A 16,542-nucleotide genomic window follows, 5' to 3' on the forward strand; every position below is an offset into this window, starting at 1 on the left:
ACTTAGCAGGGACCTGGGAATATAGGTCAGGTGGGCAGCAGGTAGGGGCCACGATATTGGGCTGACCATGGCCTCCAGGTCGGCATCCGACTTCCTGTGGCCAGGGGCTGGGCTTGCTTCATGCCCCGCCTCTTCTGATTCAGAGTCAGCCCATCCTCAGCTGTTCCCCTGGACTGGAGACTGAAGCTGGGGAGGGGGGGGAGGGATGGGAGGTGGAGCCTGAAGCTTTGCGGGGTGGGGGGGATGGGGGGGGGGGGCTGTCCCTCCCAGGAAGACTTGCTCTGCTCACCAACAATCCTTTTACGGCTCCTGGGTATGTCCAGGCAATGGACTAGGCTTGGGCCTCCTCTGGAGACAGAGATGGTCTTCCTTGATTTCCTGGAGCCTTCTGGTCCTGTTGGTCTGGCCCAGCTCAGCCCCTCCCACGCCTGAGGCCGACATGGCCACCAGCTGCTAAGCCACCAGCTGCTAAGCCACTTAGTGGCCAGATCATCCGGGAGTCTCCAGTTGCCACACTCCTGTCTGCTCCTCCACTGGGCTGGAGCTGAGGTCAAGTACTGCCTGAGTCGCTGCCCAGCTGGGGGAGCCTCTTCCATACCGCAGCCTAATGGGGGCTGACAGCGGAGGGCTTGTGGGGCCGGCCGGTCCAGCAGAAGGCTGGCTGTTGCCTAGCAAAGCACATGGACCCTGGTATTTCCTGAAGCTTAAACTCCCTGCCCAGGTGGTCATGTGCCCTGGGGCACAGGGAGACTGGGATGTGGCTACCCAGACCCCAGTTCAAACCTCAGTGGCACCAGCCAAAGGAGGGGACAAAGGAACAGAGACACCTTTTCGGCTGCAGGAAAACACAGCAATGACTGGGCTGCCTTTGACATGGGCAGAGGAGGGGGAGGGGGAGGAGATGGACATTCCTCTCAGAGCTGATCTGCTCTAAACACGTAACAACGAGCTTCAGAGGGACAGGCACTGCTCTGAACACGATGTGAACATTTAGTCGCTGTCGGGAAAACCAAGGACATGTTGGATGTAGGATGGATTCAATGGAAACTCAGCATGAATGAGGTGACAGACATTCAGAAATAAGCTCTGTTGTCATCCTCGTTTGGTTGGGGTTGGAGAACAGAGACCGACATCATGTATCACTTGTAAAGAGAGGCCCCCAAAGGCTGTGTGTGTGTGTGTGTGTGTGTGTATCTCCATGAGTCTCAAACACCTGAGAATCTGATGAACATGTGCATTCTCTTTCCCACAGAAGTAGACACAAACTCATCAAAGCCAAAATTCAGAAGGTTCTGGAAGTCTTTGAAGTCCATCCTTAAATAAGTTTTCATAACCCCTGACCCATTATACAGATGAATAAATTGAGGCCCAAAGAGAGCACCTCACACCTATCGGCGCCTGTGGAAGGGGACAGAAACGAAGCTATAGTTCTCCACAAATAGGCCAGGGGTGTGATTCAAGGCGGGAACAGGGAAAAACCTGCCTGTCGCCTCAAGCAAGGCTCACCCGTGCTGGCTTCTTCTGCCACATTTGTCAGCCGAGGGCACTGGGCGGCAGCCAGCAACCCATCGTCCCCAGAATTGCTGCCCTTTCTGCTTCTGGCCCAGCCTCCCTCCTCTACACCCGCCGGGCGGCTTACTCATTAAATGTCAGCACACACAAAGGGAAGGCTGGAAACGGCTAGAAGGGGCTGCCTTTCTTTTGATCCATTATAATAAACCCTAACTCCAATTTTGGACTTCAAACAGAATCATTGGAATCCTAATCCCCTCCCTGGGATGTCGGCCCAATGGCAGCTTGACAGGCCACATCACTCCCCACCTCAAGATCGTTGCCCCAAGTATATCTGCTTCTCCCGAGGCTGCTGCAAGGGGTTGGGCTCATGGCTCTCCACAAAGGAGCTTCATGGAAAGGACTTTAGAGGTTGTGCAACCTCTCTCCCCCACCAATGTAGGGCACCGAGTCCCCTCCATAACCTACCCAAGAGACACTGTGGGCTAACTGCTTGCATATCTCCAGTGATGGGAAGCTCGCCACTTCTAGCCTATTTTCTGTTCTGGTCTAATCTTGTAAGCTCTCTTCTTGGACTTCCTATTATTGTTTTCAATTCAGCCTTTGGGTTCACCACCCAGTTCCTGATAGCAATACCTTGTTTATATTGATGTCACTTTAAAAATAATGAAAAATTAAAACTAATAACAATAAAAATAATAACAATAGTTATTAAAAGTAATAACATTAGTACTTAGCCACAAGAGCTTTGTGTTAATGTATCCTCCTCTCCCCAGAAAAATGCACACATGCATTAGCACACAATTAATTAATTGTGCACTGAATGTAACCCAACTGAAGGTTCTTTTTTTTTTTTTCCAACTGAAGATTCTGATTCCTTTGAACTTCAGCTCCAGAAATGAAAAAGCAAAGCTAGATACCTAACTTGGTGTTACTTGGTATCCATTTTCTATTTAAATAAAAATACGTCTTAAGAAAGAAAACCAATGTAGATATTTTAGTAAGTAGATTGAATGTCAAAAAATTAACAAACGGGGCGCCTGGGTGGCTCAGTGGGTTAAGCCGCTGCCTTCGGCTCAGGTCATGATCTCAGGGTCCTGGGATCGAGTCCCACATCGGGCTCTCTGCTCAGCGGGGAGCCTGCTTCCCCCCCCCCTCTCTCTCTGCCTGCCTCTCTGCCTGCTTGTGATCTGTCTCTGTCAAATAAATAAATAAAGTCTTTAAAAAAAAAATTAACAAACAAAAAATTTTTTAAAGTGTGTCATTCTTAGAGCTGGGATTACAGATTTCACCCCTTCCACGCTCCTGTTCCATGGGTTATACAAAGAGTTATTTGGGTGAGAGGTGGACCACTATGACCAGAAGCTTTTCTTCACCAGCTGGAGGTTGATTGCAGTCACCCTCCTTTGCCTTTCGTTATTTGTAGCATTTTACTTTCATGACAGAAAGAACCCAACTACCAGATACGTGGCACAGGAAATATCCTTTATTACTCTGCACACTTATTTTTCCATGAAGAGAACAGCTTTGGAAATAAATCCACACCAGACAGAGAAACCTGCATGACATTGGAACGGTCCATGACACAGAGAGGGCACCACTGGAACAATCCTTATTTACACAGAAGTAGAGAAGCAGAGGGATGAGGGCGGGTACCCCAAAAACAACTTCACATTCACCAGTGTCTTTGGTGGCAGTAAGGACACCAACGCCCGCACAGCTGTGGATCCCGGGGCTCACAAGGGCGTGACACGTCACCCTTGACATCCTCAAAACAAAAGGGTTGGATTTTTTTGTTTTAAATACCCAGTGTTTCCGGCATCTGTTGAAGACATACCAGAAAAGGAGGAGCTACTGAGTGTCCAGAAAAATCCAAGTTCTGGAGGCCAGACATCAGACATCACTCTACTCCACAGGTTACAAGTTGCCAGATGGTTCTGGAAAGTCCTACAGGAAAGAGTGTGCTTCCCTCACGGTACATCTAGCACAAGAATATCTTCATGGAGACAGGAACATTTTTTTACTGGACGGGACCTTTGATTATGGGATCCAACCCTTGCTTGCAGACAAAGAGCCCTGAAACCCAGAGAGAAAAATCTCCCCTGTCCCCAGGAACCCGGTGAGGCAGCCGTAGACCCAGGTCCCTGCGACTCGAAATGCTGAATGGCGCTCGCTTTTCTCTGTTCTTCCCCAGTCCCTGGCTTCCAAAAGAAATAAGTGAAATGAGCTCAGCGGGCTTCTCTACTAAGAGATGACCTCTTTAGTGAGCATGTTTCTGTTGCACATCACCATGGCTGCGAAACAGGTCCTACACCACGAGACAGCCAATCACCCCCCACCCCCCGGGTGGGGCCGCCGGCCGAGAATTAAGGCAGCTTTGGGGACTTGCATTCAGCAGGACATTTGGCAAGAATTGGCAGCTCCCCTTTCTCCTTTGTCTCCCTTGCATCTAGAATGAGGTCCCCCCCCCCACAGGGGGACATGGAACCACTGGACTCGGAGCAGATGTTAACATGGGGGGGGCGGGTCTTAAACAGATAGTGTACATTTCATGGACAAGAATAATCCTTTAAAAATCTGGGAAAAGGCAAAAGCATCCTATCCAGTACACAGGAGCACCCTCACGTTGGGGAACCTCTGCTATCAAAAAAAGGCCACGAAAAAGAAGTCAAACATGACTCCGGACAAAGGACATACACCCCCGTCCCTTAAGTGTAGTGGGAGGTGAGCCCAGAGCTCTGCCAGCACCTCCACGAGAGCTTCCAAAGGCTTCCAGGGTTCCCCGCCCACCCCCACCACCCCACCCTGGGGAGGGAGGGAGGGTCCCCAGGCTTGCCCCCCTCCCTCGCCCCTCCCCCCAGACTCAGCAGCCCCATCCCGCCACAAGGCTGCACCATGGCTTTGGTCTGGCAACGGGTCAGCTAGCGCCACATCTCCGACTCACCCTTGAGACAAATGTCGAGGCAGAAAGGCCACATGCAGCTGGCAGGTTCCCTCTGTAGGGTGTCCCTGTTCTGATATGCACAGGCTCTCCTGCTCACCCTCATTTCAGCCAGCTGGCCTCAGCGGTCACCCCTCGCTGTTCCCCAGGGCGACCGCGTTCATCAGGAAGGGCACCGCTCCACGATCGCCTCTGCCAACCAGCTCATTGAGAACAGGTGACATCCTCTCCCCTTTCCCTTCATCCAACACACTGTTCTTTTGCTAAGAGACCCTCCCTGGTTGCTCAACTGGGTTTTGTTTATTTTTCATGACAGCCCTGGGTGGGGGGGACCCTAGTGTGCAGGGCATTTCGGAGAGCTCTGGGTTGAGAGTCAGGTGATCTGACCTGAGGGTCTGACTGGGTCCCTCGGTAGCTGACAACACTTGAACCAGAGTGTCTGAAATTCTGGGCCTTGGTGTTCCCATCTGGGAAATGGGGACAGAAACCAGCCCTGTGGTCCGAGCTGGGAGGACAGGAGGTGATGAGGACGCATGCACTCTGTGGAGAACGAGCATAACCCTGAGGGAGGAATTATCCTTCATGGGACCAGATCCCACCCGTGATGGGTCATCCCGCCCTCATCTCCCAGACCCCCCACCCTACTGTTCCACTCCGGGGGATGCTCCGCTCCCAGGCCCCACCTTCCACCGTGGTTCAAGACACCTGCCACCTGGGCTGTCCTCCACTTTGAGCCAGACTTTTTACACGGAAAGATCAAAGGGCTTCTGATTTTCCCTCCTGCCTCCAAAAAATGACCCACGGACACTGACTTAGCAGGGAGATCTCAGGTCCCTGAGAGAGAAAACCATCCCGCTGCGCCCAGCAGGCCCCCACAGAACCATCTTCTGCAAACTGCACGATCCACTGTCAGGCTCAGGGGACACCCCAGTTTTAGGCAAAGCGCCTTCTGGATGTGTGTCTTCCTACCCTCCCAGTAGGAGTGGCCCCTGTATTTATTGACTTCTGGCCCAAGTTTCTTCATCAGGGACTTCCACACTCACAACAAGAACTTCTGAATCTCGAATTCCAGCGAGGGCATAAGAAAAGACTCAAACCATAAACAGAAACCCCAAACAGATGCCACCAACGGAAACTACGAATCCGTTCTCTAAAGGAGCTGGAACTAACCATCACCACCAGGGGGCGCCAAGCGCGAACGTGTAACAGAACTCAAGCAGGACATTCTCTAAAACCGCCAAGGGCTCCGTCAACTCAGAATATTCTCCCTTCAACTTGAGTGACTAGGTTGCTCTGTACTTGGTCCCGCTTTGCCCTCAGGTGCTAAGTCCAGACCACGAAGAGAGACAGAGGGGGTTTTCGGGGCCAACCCCCCCAACCACTTGAACAGCCCTAGGACCGTGCTTGGGTGGGATTCTTGATTCCCCAGGAAGAATGTTCCAGAACACACGCACATCAGACTCAATGTAGCCAGAGTGAAAACTGTGATGGTTTCTGCTCACGATCCCCCAAAACGTCTATCCACAGACCCAAGACAGAGACAAACCAACCCAAGCTCCCTGACCAAGGTTCAGATACAGCGCTGACCGGGTGGCAAGAGGAACCCCGCCCCAGACCCAGGCGGACTTTTTGTTTGGGTTTGGTTTCATGGCGTATGACCAAAAGGAACATCCCCTCTCTGATTTGGCTGACAGGATTTCTTCCGAGACCCAAACTACAAGCAAGAGTTTTGGGGAATTCTGCCCAAGCCACGGAGCTTGGCTTGGGCCAGATCCCAAGCTGCGTGAGACCTTCCCCCAAACAAAAGACGTTCAACAGAAGTCATTCTTCCTGTTCCCTCCCCTCTTCTTGTCCCTTGTCGCTTTCCAATCTAAACTCAAAGCCCACCCCCCCACCCCGGGGCCAGATGGACAGAAGGTGAGTAAAAACCAGGTCGCTAAACCATTTGTAACTGGGAAAAGAGGAAGAGGGATGGAAAGACGTATCTTTCAGGAGAGGATTTTCAAGACTGTGTCTGGGGTGGTAGCGAAGCCTTGGACCTGGACGTGGGTACGGCAGGGCTCCTCCCTGGGGCTGCGGTCAGATGGCCAGCCAGTGCTGCAGCTGTGGAGGAAGACAGCAGGTGTTTAGGCCGAGCTGGGGCGGGCGGGGATGGAGAGCACCAAGGGCCAGTCGGGAAGGGCAGCAGGAAGCACGGGGGAGTGGGGTGCAGAGAACACACCCCTCCCTCCAAAGATCCCGGAAAACAGGCAGGCTGATTACCTGCTTGTCACTTAGGCCCAGAAAAGGTAAAGAAGCTTCCCAAAGTCACACAGCAAGTCTGAAAACAGGGGGCCCACCAGGACCCTCTCCCATACCCCAACCCCAAAGATTTTCAGGGAAAAGGACTTAGGCCAACATGGTATTGATGCACCTGTCGCTCTTCCTCCAAGATAAGAGATCCCCAGCCTAGTGTGATGACCCCTCAGAGAGAGAGAGACTAAAGCTTAGGGAAGACTGGACATTTGGCTTCCCAGGACTGAGGAACAGAGGGCCAGGCAGAAGCTGGCAGACGCAGAGGAGAGGTCCCTCTCCTCCCTTCCTGACACCATAGCCCTGGGACTCCAGCCCACAGCTGCCTGGGGCTTGTGGTATGTGGGTGTGCAGCCAGCATGTGGGGGGTAGCTAGGGCCTGCTCACCCCCCCGCCCCCGGACCTTCCAGCCTGTACATACTTGGAACTGCCTGACGTCCCTCTGGGCCACCAGGTGGTGCTCGTTCTCCGGGGTGATGCCGTAGGCCAGTCTCTGTGAGAAGACAGACACAGGAGGTGGGGGTGTGTGGGGTGTGTGTGTGTGTGTGTGTGTGTTTCAGCCAGACTGAGGGACACCAGCCCAGCAGCCCAGCAGCCACCCCTAGTCACAGGCCACCTCCTGGTTGACCCCGAAGTCCCACAGAAACGGCATGTGAGTTCCATACAAGATACCCCCTGTCCTTGTTTATAGGGTCTGTTCACTTTGAGTTATCTGGGCTGACTACTGTGGTCAGACACTGGGGAGGCCCCCTGGGGTGCAGACACAGGGCGGGGACTTGGGGGGGCTCACTGCGGTCCATGATGGATCACTGCATGGTGGGGAGCCCTCGCTGCTCCCTAAGCGTGAAACATGAAAAGCTCCAAGCAGATCCAGGTTGAGCTCACAAAACACAGGTCCTCGCAGTGACCCAGAGGCTCTGGGACGTGGGATTTCAAGGACAGGAAATGCGTCACAAGGACCTGGGGTGGGGGTGGGGTGGGGGGGACACAGCCCAGCCTGGGACCCTGTTCTCTAAGCCCTCGTTTGGCTCACTTCCTGCCACCCTCATCTGTCTGTCTGTCCCCGGCTTAGAATGTGAGCTCTGGGGAGTTATATCTAGTGTCAGCAGCCTGCCGGGGCCAGGCAGCCTCATGGCAGGGAAGCGAGGCCATGAGGGGATGACGGAATGGAAGCTTCATCTCGCAAAGTAAGGACATGAGGCAGAGGCTGCCACCATGATACATAAAAGAAAGCGCTTTTGAATAACCAATGAGGATAGACCTTCTCTGAGAGGAAAGGCCCTGTTTCCTAAACCCTTCTCTGGGTATCTGCATGTACAACGCACACCGGTAAAAGAAGAAGAGGTATTCTGGAAATCTCTGGTTTTGGCTGGTGGATGTCGGGTTCGGGAAAGAGGCAGGTAAAAGCTGAGGTGGCTAGGTCACGGTCAGCGTAGACTGGAAGATGGGAACATCGGGGTCAGGACAGAACTCAGAAGGGGACAGCAGGTTCATGTCAATAACGGCAGGGACAGCGGCGGGAGCGGAGACGCCTGCCGCACAGAACCTGACAGCAGGGGGCGCGCGCGGACCGCCTCCTGGGGCCGGGCACCGTGCTAAGCGCTACTTTTACCTTTCCAAGGTCCCTATCGCTGAGCGTGAAAACTCGGGCTGGGACGTGGTCATGACTGGGCCATCGCGGTGGCTCTGGTGTCCGCGCCCTCGTGTCTGCCCTCTTTCGGCCCATCAGGGATGCCTGGAGATATCCCCGTCATCCCTGCCTCCCCCCACCTCGCTGGTCCAGCCCCGCCCGCACCGCGACCTCACCTCCCGAAGGGAGCCCCGTATGCTGAAGAACTTGTAGACGCTGTAGGCCGGCACCAGCACCATGGAGGAGAGCGCGATTCCCCACCCGACCCAGTTGGCCCAGAGCGGGAAGACGTAGTCGTCGTAGTTGAGCGGCTTGAAGTTGATGACACTCACCACCACCACAAACTGCGGGGACACCAGGGAGGGACGGAGGGGAGCAGGTGGGAGGGAGGCAGCAGCAGGAGAGAAAAAAAAGAGAGGAGAAGGTTGAGAGGCAGGAAGTGTTCAAGAAGCAAATGGTGACAAGAAAGGAGACAGAGGGAGCAAGAGACACAGAAGAGGCATGGGAAGGTGACACACATTCCCCTGGGGACCCAGCCCCCGCTGGAGACCCGCCAGCGCCAGCGTGGAAGCCTCCCGAGCTCTGAACAGAGCTGGGCATCCCAGCATCCGGTCTGCCTGAGCCCAGGCCCCGCCCCCGCCTGGACCCAGCCCCCGGGGCCCTGGAAGCCCCAGACAGACACCCTGTACACACCAGGAGGAAGGCAGGGCTGACAAACTTCCAGCACAGTCTCCAGTAGAGGCCTGGCTTGAACCCCATCATCTGTTGGATGTCGTTGCTGAACCTGTCCACACCTGGGCACACACAGGGCAGGCCGGTCACACTACCCCCCACCGAAGAGCCCCTGGCCATCCCTCGCAGTCCACCCCTGAGAGTCAGGCCCCAGGAGGGGTGGCCAGGCAGTCAGGCAAGAGGCGGGCACTGTGGCACTTGGGAGATCTGGCCGCGGGCACTTAGTTGGTGCCGAAGATACGCCCCATAGGTGCCTTGTGTGCCGACGACACGGGTGGCCCCAGAGGGCACTGTGCTCAGTGAAGTGAGGCAGTGTCAGAGATACCAATATCGCTTTGCTCATCGGCCGGATCTCAAAAACCAAAGGAATAAAGCAAAAAAAGAGACAAGCGAAAAACCAGACACTTCGAGACACAGAACACATGTGGTGGCCAGAACGGACCCGGGCGGGGGGGTGCAGGAGACTGAGAAAGGAGGGTGAGAGGTACACGCTTCCAGCTTGTAAGTAAATAGGTCTTAGAGCCCAGGAAGGAGAGGGAAGAATACTGTAGGAATAGTGTTCAGGGCCCAGTGGTAATGACACTGTGTGTGGCGAGCACCAAGGAAGGTACAGAGCGTCCCATCGCTATGTTATACACCTGAAGCTAAAACAATACTGCATGTCAACTACTTGTCAAGGAAAAATTTAAAAAAAAATATATATATATGTATATATATAGTATTGCCTTATGTGCCACTCTGATTTATTTTTGCAGAGGGAAAGCCATGCTCCAGGAGTGGCGAGGACCAGCCCCCAGTGACACAGCCGGGCAGCCGGGCTCCTAGAACAGTGACGTCACGGTGCGGAAGAGCCCAGCCTCACACCGATCGACTCTTTGATGTGACTCGTGGGGAAAGAAAGGAGCAGTTGGAACGCATGTGACAATTTGTGACACCTTCTCCCCGTTCAGCTGCAGAATAAGGCTGTCAGAGAGAACGCGAGCTGCCCGGTCCCATCTGGGTTTCAGAGACACAATGGAAGTGATTTTAGTTGAACTACAAGTGCATCCCACATTTGGGATGTACTTTTACTAAAACAGTTACTCATCGTTTATCTGAGGTTCAAGTGTAACTGGGTGTCTTGTATTCTGTTTGCTAAATGTGGCCACCTTACTCTGGAAGGAATTTTATGGCTTGGGGGAATCTGTGTTCCCCAGTAAAAGCTGGCACTGTGCAGCCCTGGGGGGTCCTTGCAGCTTCCTGTGCAAAGGCAAAAATGAACTGGTAGGGCAGGGGGGCTGTGCCTAAGAAGCCGTCTGCTCTGCTCTAGAATCAACAGCAGCTGTCCTGGAAATGGAGAGCCCTTTGCATGTCCGGGTGGTGTCTGAGGCTTTCCCGTGTGCTCTGGGCCCCCCGACATACCGTAGAACCAGGAGACGCCGATGGCTTCCATGAGCACAGCAAACAGAATGGATGTCCCCGCCGCGAAGGTGTCCAGTAGGGTCAGCACATACATCCCGCCCTGGGCGTGGAGGGAGAAAGTCTGAGGCCATCCTACCCAGATATGGCCACCGACTACCACATCCGTCCCAGCCCCCCGTCCCCTGTCCCACTGGCTCAGAACCCTGTTTGCGAAGGCAGGTGTCAATGTCCTGGGCTTATTGTTTTAATGTCGCATATTTGTGCTCTCCCAGAGGGCCGAGGGTGGGTGTTCGAGCCGGTAACAAGTGAGCTGGCTTCCAAAGGGACTTTGGCTTCCCCTCAAACAAATTAGCAGTTTGGAAAAGTCGCCTGGAATCCCTCAGGCTCAGAGGTGGGAGACTGAGGATACTGGGGTGTCGCTCTGGGGAGATCAGGCTGCAGGGCTGATGCCTGTCCCACTGTGGTTCCCCTGAGCTCACCCCGGCACCCTCCCCCATCCCCACCCCACCCCACCTCCACAGGCTGGGAATTCCTGACTGGACTGGATTGAAATGCAGCCTCCAGAGCTCCAGGGTGACCCAGAGCCCAGCCCCTCCTCACCTTGGTGATGCAAAACAGGGCCAGAAGGAAGGTTCCAAAGGTGACCCCAAACGTGAAGAGTTTCCGGTGTCTCTTCAGGACCTGGAAGTCGTCCGCCAGGCCGGTGATGACGGCCTCCATGCCTCCCATCTGCACAGAGCCAGGCGGGGTGAGAAGCAGGTAGGAGGGACGGCCCGCCCACCTGGCTCTGCCCTGCTCTCAAGCCGGCTCAGAACTTGGAACTATGTGGGAGAAGCTGAAGAGAAAAGCCCCGTCTCCCTCTGGACAGCAGGTCTCCGTCTGCTGTCCCACACACTCGCCTGAGCGGGGCCCATGAGCCCAGGAGGGTGCAGCGATGAAATGCCAAACTGCTCGCGCATCTCGCGTATTTGTGTAGGAGTAAGAGTCTTTCTGGAAGCAGCTCTCAGAGTAGAGCTGCCAGCGGTTGGAACTTGAGGCAGCAGTTTGTGACAAGGATTTCTGGCTGCCTTTCCAACTGTCAAGCAAGGGGTCACCTTGCACGCCCCCCTCAGAGTCTGAAAGGCTCTCCCATCCGTACTAATCATGTGCTCACTTAAGGGACACCCCAAGCCTGGGATGGCAGGTGAGAAGCACACATACCCTCCCTCTCTTCCTCTACACCCCCTGGGGCCCCCAGCAGACCGTGTTAACCACGACTGGGATCCTTCCTGTGAGCCTAAAAGTGGCCTCAGAATCCTTCTTAACACAGTGCCCCGGCGGACCTACCGACTGAAAGGAAGAGGCAGCGAGGGGACCCTCTTTCGCCAGCCCTACCCTGAGACTCTGGCAAACTTGCGGAAGTGACGGGCCAGAGGTGGGAGCAGACCTAGAGGTCGGTAAATCGAATGTGGCCTACGTAAAATAAAAGGTTCTAAGAAACCAACGGGACCCTGAGTGTTTGTGGATTTCTGTGATGCCCCTGGGGTTTCTACTGTTCCTTAGCCTGTGCCTAGAGGAGCTCACTTCCTGGTCTGCCTTTAATTAGGACTTCCTGGAAATGACTAGCAATCAGGTGGGCACTTCAGGTTGAGTCGTTGGGGGGTGGGGAAGGACAGGCCCAGGGTGTCCCCCCCCGCCCCTCCCCCCCGGTGTGTGCGGCGCGGTCTCCTGAACAGGGTCACTCACCGAGCTGTCAATTCCCAGAGCCAGGAGCATGATGAAGAACACGACCGCCCAGAATGTGGATCCCGACAAGGTGGAAATGGCTTCTGGGTACAAGATGAAAACCAGGCCAGCTCCTGGAAGAAGCAGGGAGGACGTCCTCAAGGGCTGGGCCACCTGTCTGGGAGGCTGATGGCGGAAGCGTAGCCGAGGCCCCATTCGCCCAGCCGACCCCGCTGCAATATTGGGCTGGTCACCTGGGGCCGAGCAATTCCAGGTTCTGCGATGACAGGTGATGCTGGCCCCGGCTCGCCGTCCGTTATGCCCGGAGGGGGCAGACCTCCAACCCGGATGGCAGCAGGCCACAGGCTGCAGATCCCACGCCTCACATGCCCTCAGAGAACCTCTTACTCTCAAAAGTCCGTGGTCCTCAGGGCCCATGCGAGTTCCCTCCCAGGCCCCAGCTCCTGGCCAGAGCAGGAGCAGCAGTAGGGGAGGGCAGGTTCAAGGTCAGGTTGCTCAGGCTTTGAATGCTGGCACGGCAGCTCACGAGCTGGGTGACCCTGGACCACTCCCATGGCCTGAGTCTCGGCTTTCTCACCTCTAAAGTGGGTCAGTTACCCTTTGTCTCGCAGTCCCATGAGGACTAATGAGGGCATGTCAACGGCTCAGCATAGGGGTTCACAATAGGTCCCACCTAGCCCGACCCATGGGAAGGTTCTGTGCCACAGGCAGAAGCCAGGAGGGCCAGGAACGCCCACTCACAGCCACAGAGAAAGCCCTTGACATGGACCATGTGGAAGGTTCCAGGCCCACCCTCTTGTTCCCTTAGCCACCCCCAGGAAAGCCGCTGGCCAAAGGCACGATGGCTTTCTCAGCCCCTCCCACATCTGCCCACCCACCTTCAGTGGCCACGTCCTCAATGTTGACCTTGTGTTCGTGGGCCATGTAACCGAGGATGGAGAAGATGGCGAACCCAGAGACGAAGCTGGTGACACAGTTGATGGTGCTGGTGAGCAGGGCGTCCCTGGGGGAGAGGAGCACCGTGGGGTCACGTGGCCAGACTCCCCCGCCCTGCTCCCCGAGCCCTTGCACTGTCTATGGGACAGCCACCTCCAACACCAGCCCCTCCTGCTGCTGCAGGGACCCCAGCGCCCCACTGGGTCGGGGCCACTTGGAGATCAAGGGCTGGTGTCCAGCTCTTGTTGGGGAATCTCCCGACTGGCCTCCTTCTTCAGCAAACTGCCCGCAGCTCCCTAGCTCTTCTCGGCATCTCAACCTGGCCTTCAGGAGCTTTGTTGAGATGACCCAACCTTCCTTCCTGGCTTCCTTTCCATGACTCCCCAACACGCAGTCTTGGAACATTCCAGATCGGTCAGCTTGCCGGCCCACCAAAGGCCCACCTCCCTGGCTCCTCTCAGATTTCTCCCCACTGTGCGTGCTGGCTGCCCCAGGTCCACCCATCCCACTCCCAGCGATCCTCCGAGGCTCTCCCCTAACTCCCCTCCCTGCTTCTGCTGAGCCCCTGCTCCTGGCTGATCACCCCGCTTCTCCAGCCTGGCCCCCTGGCATGTGTCCCTCCCCCTCTGTCTCGCTCTAGAGGCGGCATGATTCTGCCTGAAGCTTCGGAGGGAGTGGGCTGCAGGGGTGTCCCTGTCTGACGGCTACACAGCACAGGGCCCACAGTGGGGCAGTGTCACGTGCTGAGTGAGGCCTGAGCTACAACGTGATCTTTTGGCTCTGCTGCCCTGTGCAGACCCCCTCGGCCCACCCTGCGGTCTCCCCTCTGACCCTGCCAGGCCCTCACCTCTTGGCGACCAGCCTTTGCCTGTCGGACATCAGACAGACAGACAGAAAGACAGTGCTCTCTGCTCTCGAAAGCCACACAGCCCTCCTCTGCACCGGTAGCCTGTCCCCACGACCTCCCAGCCACCTCCAGTGGCCTCGACCTTTCCAGGTGAGGACCTCGCATGTTTAAGGGCTGTCCTACACTGAGATACATTGGTTAGGACCCCTCCGCCTCCCTAGAGGTCATGTCAGAGTTCACAGAACTCTGGAGTTCACAGAAGGTCCGCTCTGCCTCATTTCACAGAGGAAGACAGCCAAGAGGGGTTGACTTGCTCTAGATGAGAACCCGTTCTCCCACTCCCCAGGGGTCAGGCCCCAGGATCCAGAGCTTTCCAGAGCCCTGACAAGGATCTCACCTGTAGCAGTTGTTGTCAAATTTATTGTAACTGGCAAAGGCAATCAGGACTCCAAATCCAGCCCCCAAGGAAAAAAATATCTGGGTTGCCGCATCGATCCAGACCTGAAACAGGCACATAAGGGCCATCAACCTCTGCTTCCTAGAGGTCAGGAAGGCTGCTCCAGGAAGGAAGGGGAGCCCCGGGGATGTCTGAGATCTGAGGAAGTGAGGTCCGAACCGGCGATGGGCAGCCACATAATCCCTCCCCAGAAGCCTGCTCGAAGCTTCGGTGGAGAGAGACCCCTCTAGAAGCCCCTGGCTTTGGTGACCAGGAATGAGCTCAGCCTGGACAAACTCACAGGCTCAGTCTGATGTCCAGATTTTCAATGACAGTTAAGAAACACACGGTGCTAGGCTAGGATGCGAATGGAGTGAGGGCTAAAGGGTAGGACCATCTCCGGAGTTACACAGACTGCAGCTTCAGAAAAGGGATGAGGATCCCCAGCAGCTTCCACCAGCCCACAGACAGTGCTGACTTCTCGGGGGAGGAGGGAGGGCACGGGTGATGAAGGCACACATCTGAGGCCCGGAGCTCTGAGCACTGCCCCCACCAGATTCCTAGCCCTGGTCAATTTCACGTGTGCACACATCAGCACGGGGGCCACCGTTATACCCAACCCACTTGGAGCGAGTTGAATTTTCGAGTTTTGCATCACCTGGCTCATGTTATCCTCGGCTTCCCTAGTCTGCGAGCAGAAGGTGGAAAAAGAGAAGCCATCTGATGGGGGAGGAGGGGTCTGCTCCCTGAGGCATCGCACGGGCTCAATTTCTACTCATCCGAAAGACAGGGTGTTTGAACAGGTGGGGAACAAATAGAACTCCAACTTGCTTCATGATTTACAAGACTGTGCGAGTCCTGAGCTCCGTTATCTTTCTGACAGTTCCTAAGGAAACAGGTTTTCCCCTCAGTTATTGGATGAAAACACTGCAGTGTGTTGGGACATCGTAGCTATGGGAGGTGCGTACCGGGACGCCTCCCTCCTAAGCCCATGTTGTTCCCACTGCCAGGATTGCTGTGTGTTCAGAGAGTGTGAAGAAGCCTTCGGGAAGAGTGAGGGGAAATGCTGAGCTGTTGTCAGGGATGCGGGCTTCAGGGAGGATGCGGAAATGACCTCGGCCACGGTTGGAAGATGCTCAAGGCACCGGGTACCTCCACGGCGGTCTCTGATCCCAACCTCATCCCGCTGCCTTGGGCTCCCCTCCATATTCATCCCACCTGCACTTCGTCTGTGTCTCTCACAGGACAGTGGGCTGGAGGAGGCTGGGGCAGCACTGGGGGGGGGGTGCAGGTAGTCAACAGGGTCCAGATCACCCTGTGGTGGCTACTGCTGCTTCTGCTCACATCACGGGGTGGCAGCAGGGGGCAGAGTTGGGGACCAGATATGGAATTAGGGCTGGGGTGGCTGGGGTGGGGGAACTGAGAGGCCATGGCAGGCATCAGGACCCAGGACAGAGCGCTGCTCCCCTTGGAAAGAGGGGTCTGCAGAGGACACCATGTGGGGCCACAGAGTCCTGGGTCATCTGAGCTGGGAGATCATCAGGTGCAAATCAAACGGCATGGGTCAGACTGTGAAGTTGTGGCCCGGAGAGGGAACACTCTGTCCTCCGTCCCAGGCTCTGCCACAGATTTGTGGCCGATCTGGGATCAGATTTCCTGCCATTTCTTGCCCCAAGAACCCTCCCCAACCCCGGCCTGAAGGTGGACGGTCCCAGGCACTGACCGTGGCCTCTTTCAGGCGGTAGAAGTCGATGTGCAGGTAGGCGTTGATGCCGTTAGAGGCGCCAGGCAGCGTGATGCCGTGGACCAGGAGCACGAAGAGCACGAGGTAGGGCAGCGTGGCTGTGATCCACACCACCTGGCAGTGGACAGAGGGCGGGGCCGTGGGGTCAGGTCCTTGCCCAGGAAGCCAGGCGTGCCCTCCCCAAACTTTCCTTCACCCCGTGTGCAAGCCCCAGGCTCCATCCCTCGGCCAGGCCACTCCCTCGAGCAGCCCAGAACAGGTGGGAGTCCACTCACACAGGTGGCCCTGCTCCAGAAGTGAAGGGCAGCCAGGACAGGGACGAGGTTCTCACTACCCCCAACCCCTC

The 16,542-nt window shown here is 55.8% G+C and overlaps 1 protein-coding gene across 1 annotated transcript in view; it reads right to left on the reverse strand.

Annotated features, from left to right (window-relative positions):
• Positions 1-6,417: 6,417 nt before the first annotated feature.
• Positions 6,418-16,542, reverse strand: part of SLC6A2 (solute carrier family 6 member 2) — a 43,155-nt gene continuing 33,030 nt past the window's right edge. The window contains exons 5-14 of the mRNA XM_044260418.1: positions 16,176-16,310; positions 14,414-14,517; positions 13,112-13,236; positions 12,234-12,346; positions 11,109-11,237; positions 10,509-10,608; positions 9,069-9,169; positions 8,552-8,719; positions 7,167-7,238; positions 6,418-6,556 (exon numbers count right to left, since the gene is read on the reverse strand). Of these exons, the coding sequence (XP_044116353.1) occupies positions 6,533-6,556; positions 7,167-7,238; positions 8,552-8,719; positions 9,069-9,169; positions 10,509-10,608; positions 11,109-11,237; positions 12,234-12,346; positions 13,112-13,236; positions 14,414-14,517; positions 16,176-16,310 (1,071 nt within the window). The 3' untranslated portion in view covers positions 6,418-6,532. The remainder of the gene's footprint in view (positions 6,557-7,166; positions 7,239-8,551; positions 8,720-9,068; positions 9,170-10,508; positions 10,609-11,108; positions 11,238-12,233; positions 12,347-13,111; positions 13,237-14,413; positions 14,518-16,175; positions 16,311-16,542) is intronic.

This window comes from Neovison vison, chromosome 7 (assembly GCF_020171115.1).
Source record: "Neovison vison isolate M4711 chromosome 7, ASM_NN_V1, whole genome shotgun sequence".
Taxonomy (NCBI): domain Eukaryota; kingdom Metazoa; phylum Chordata; class Mammalia; order Carnivora; family Mustelidae; genus Neogale; species Neogale vison.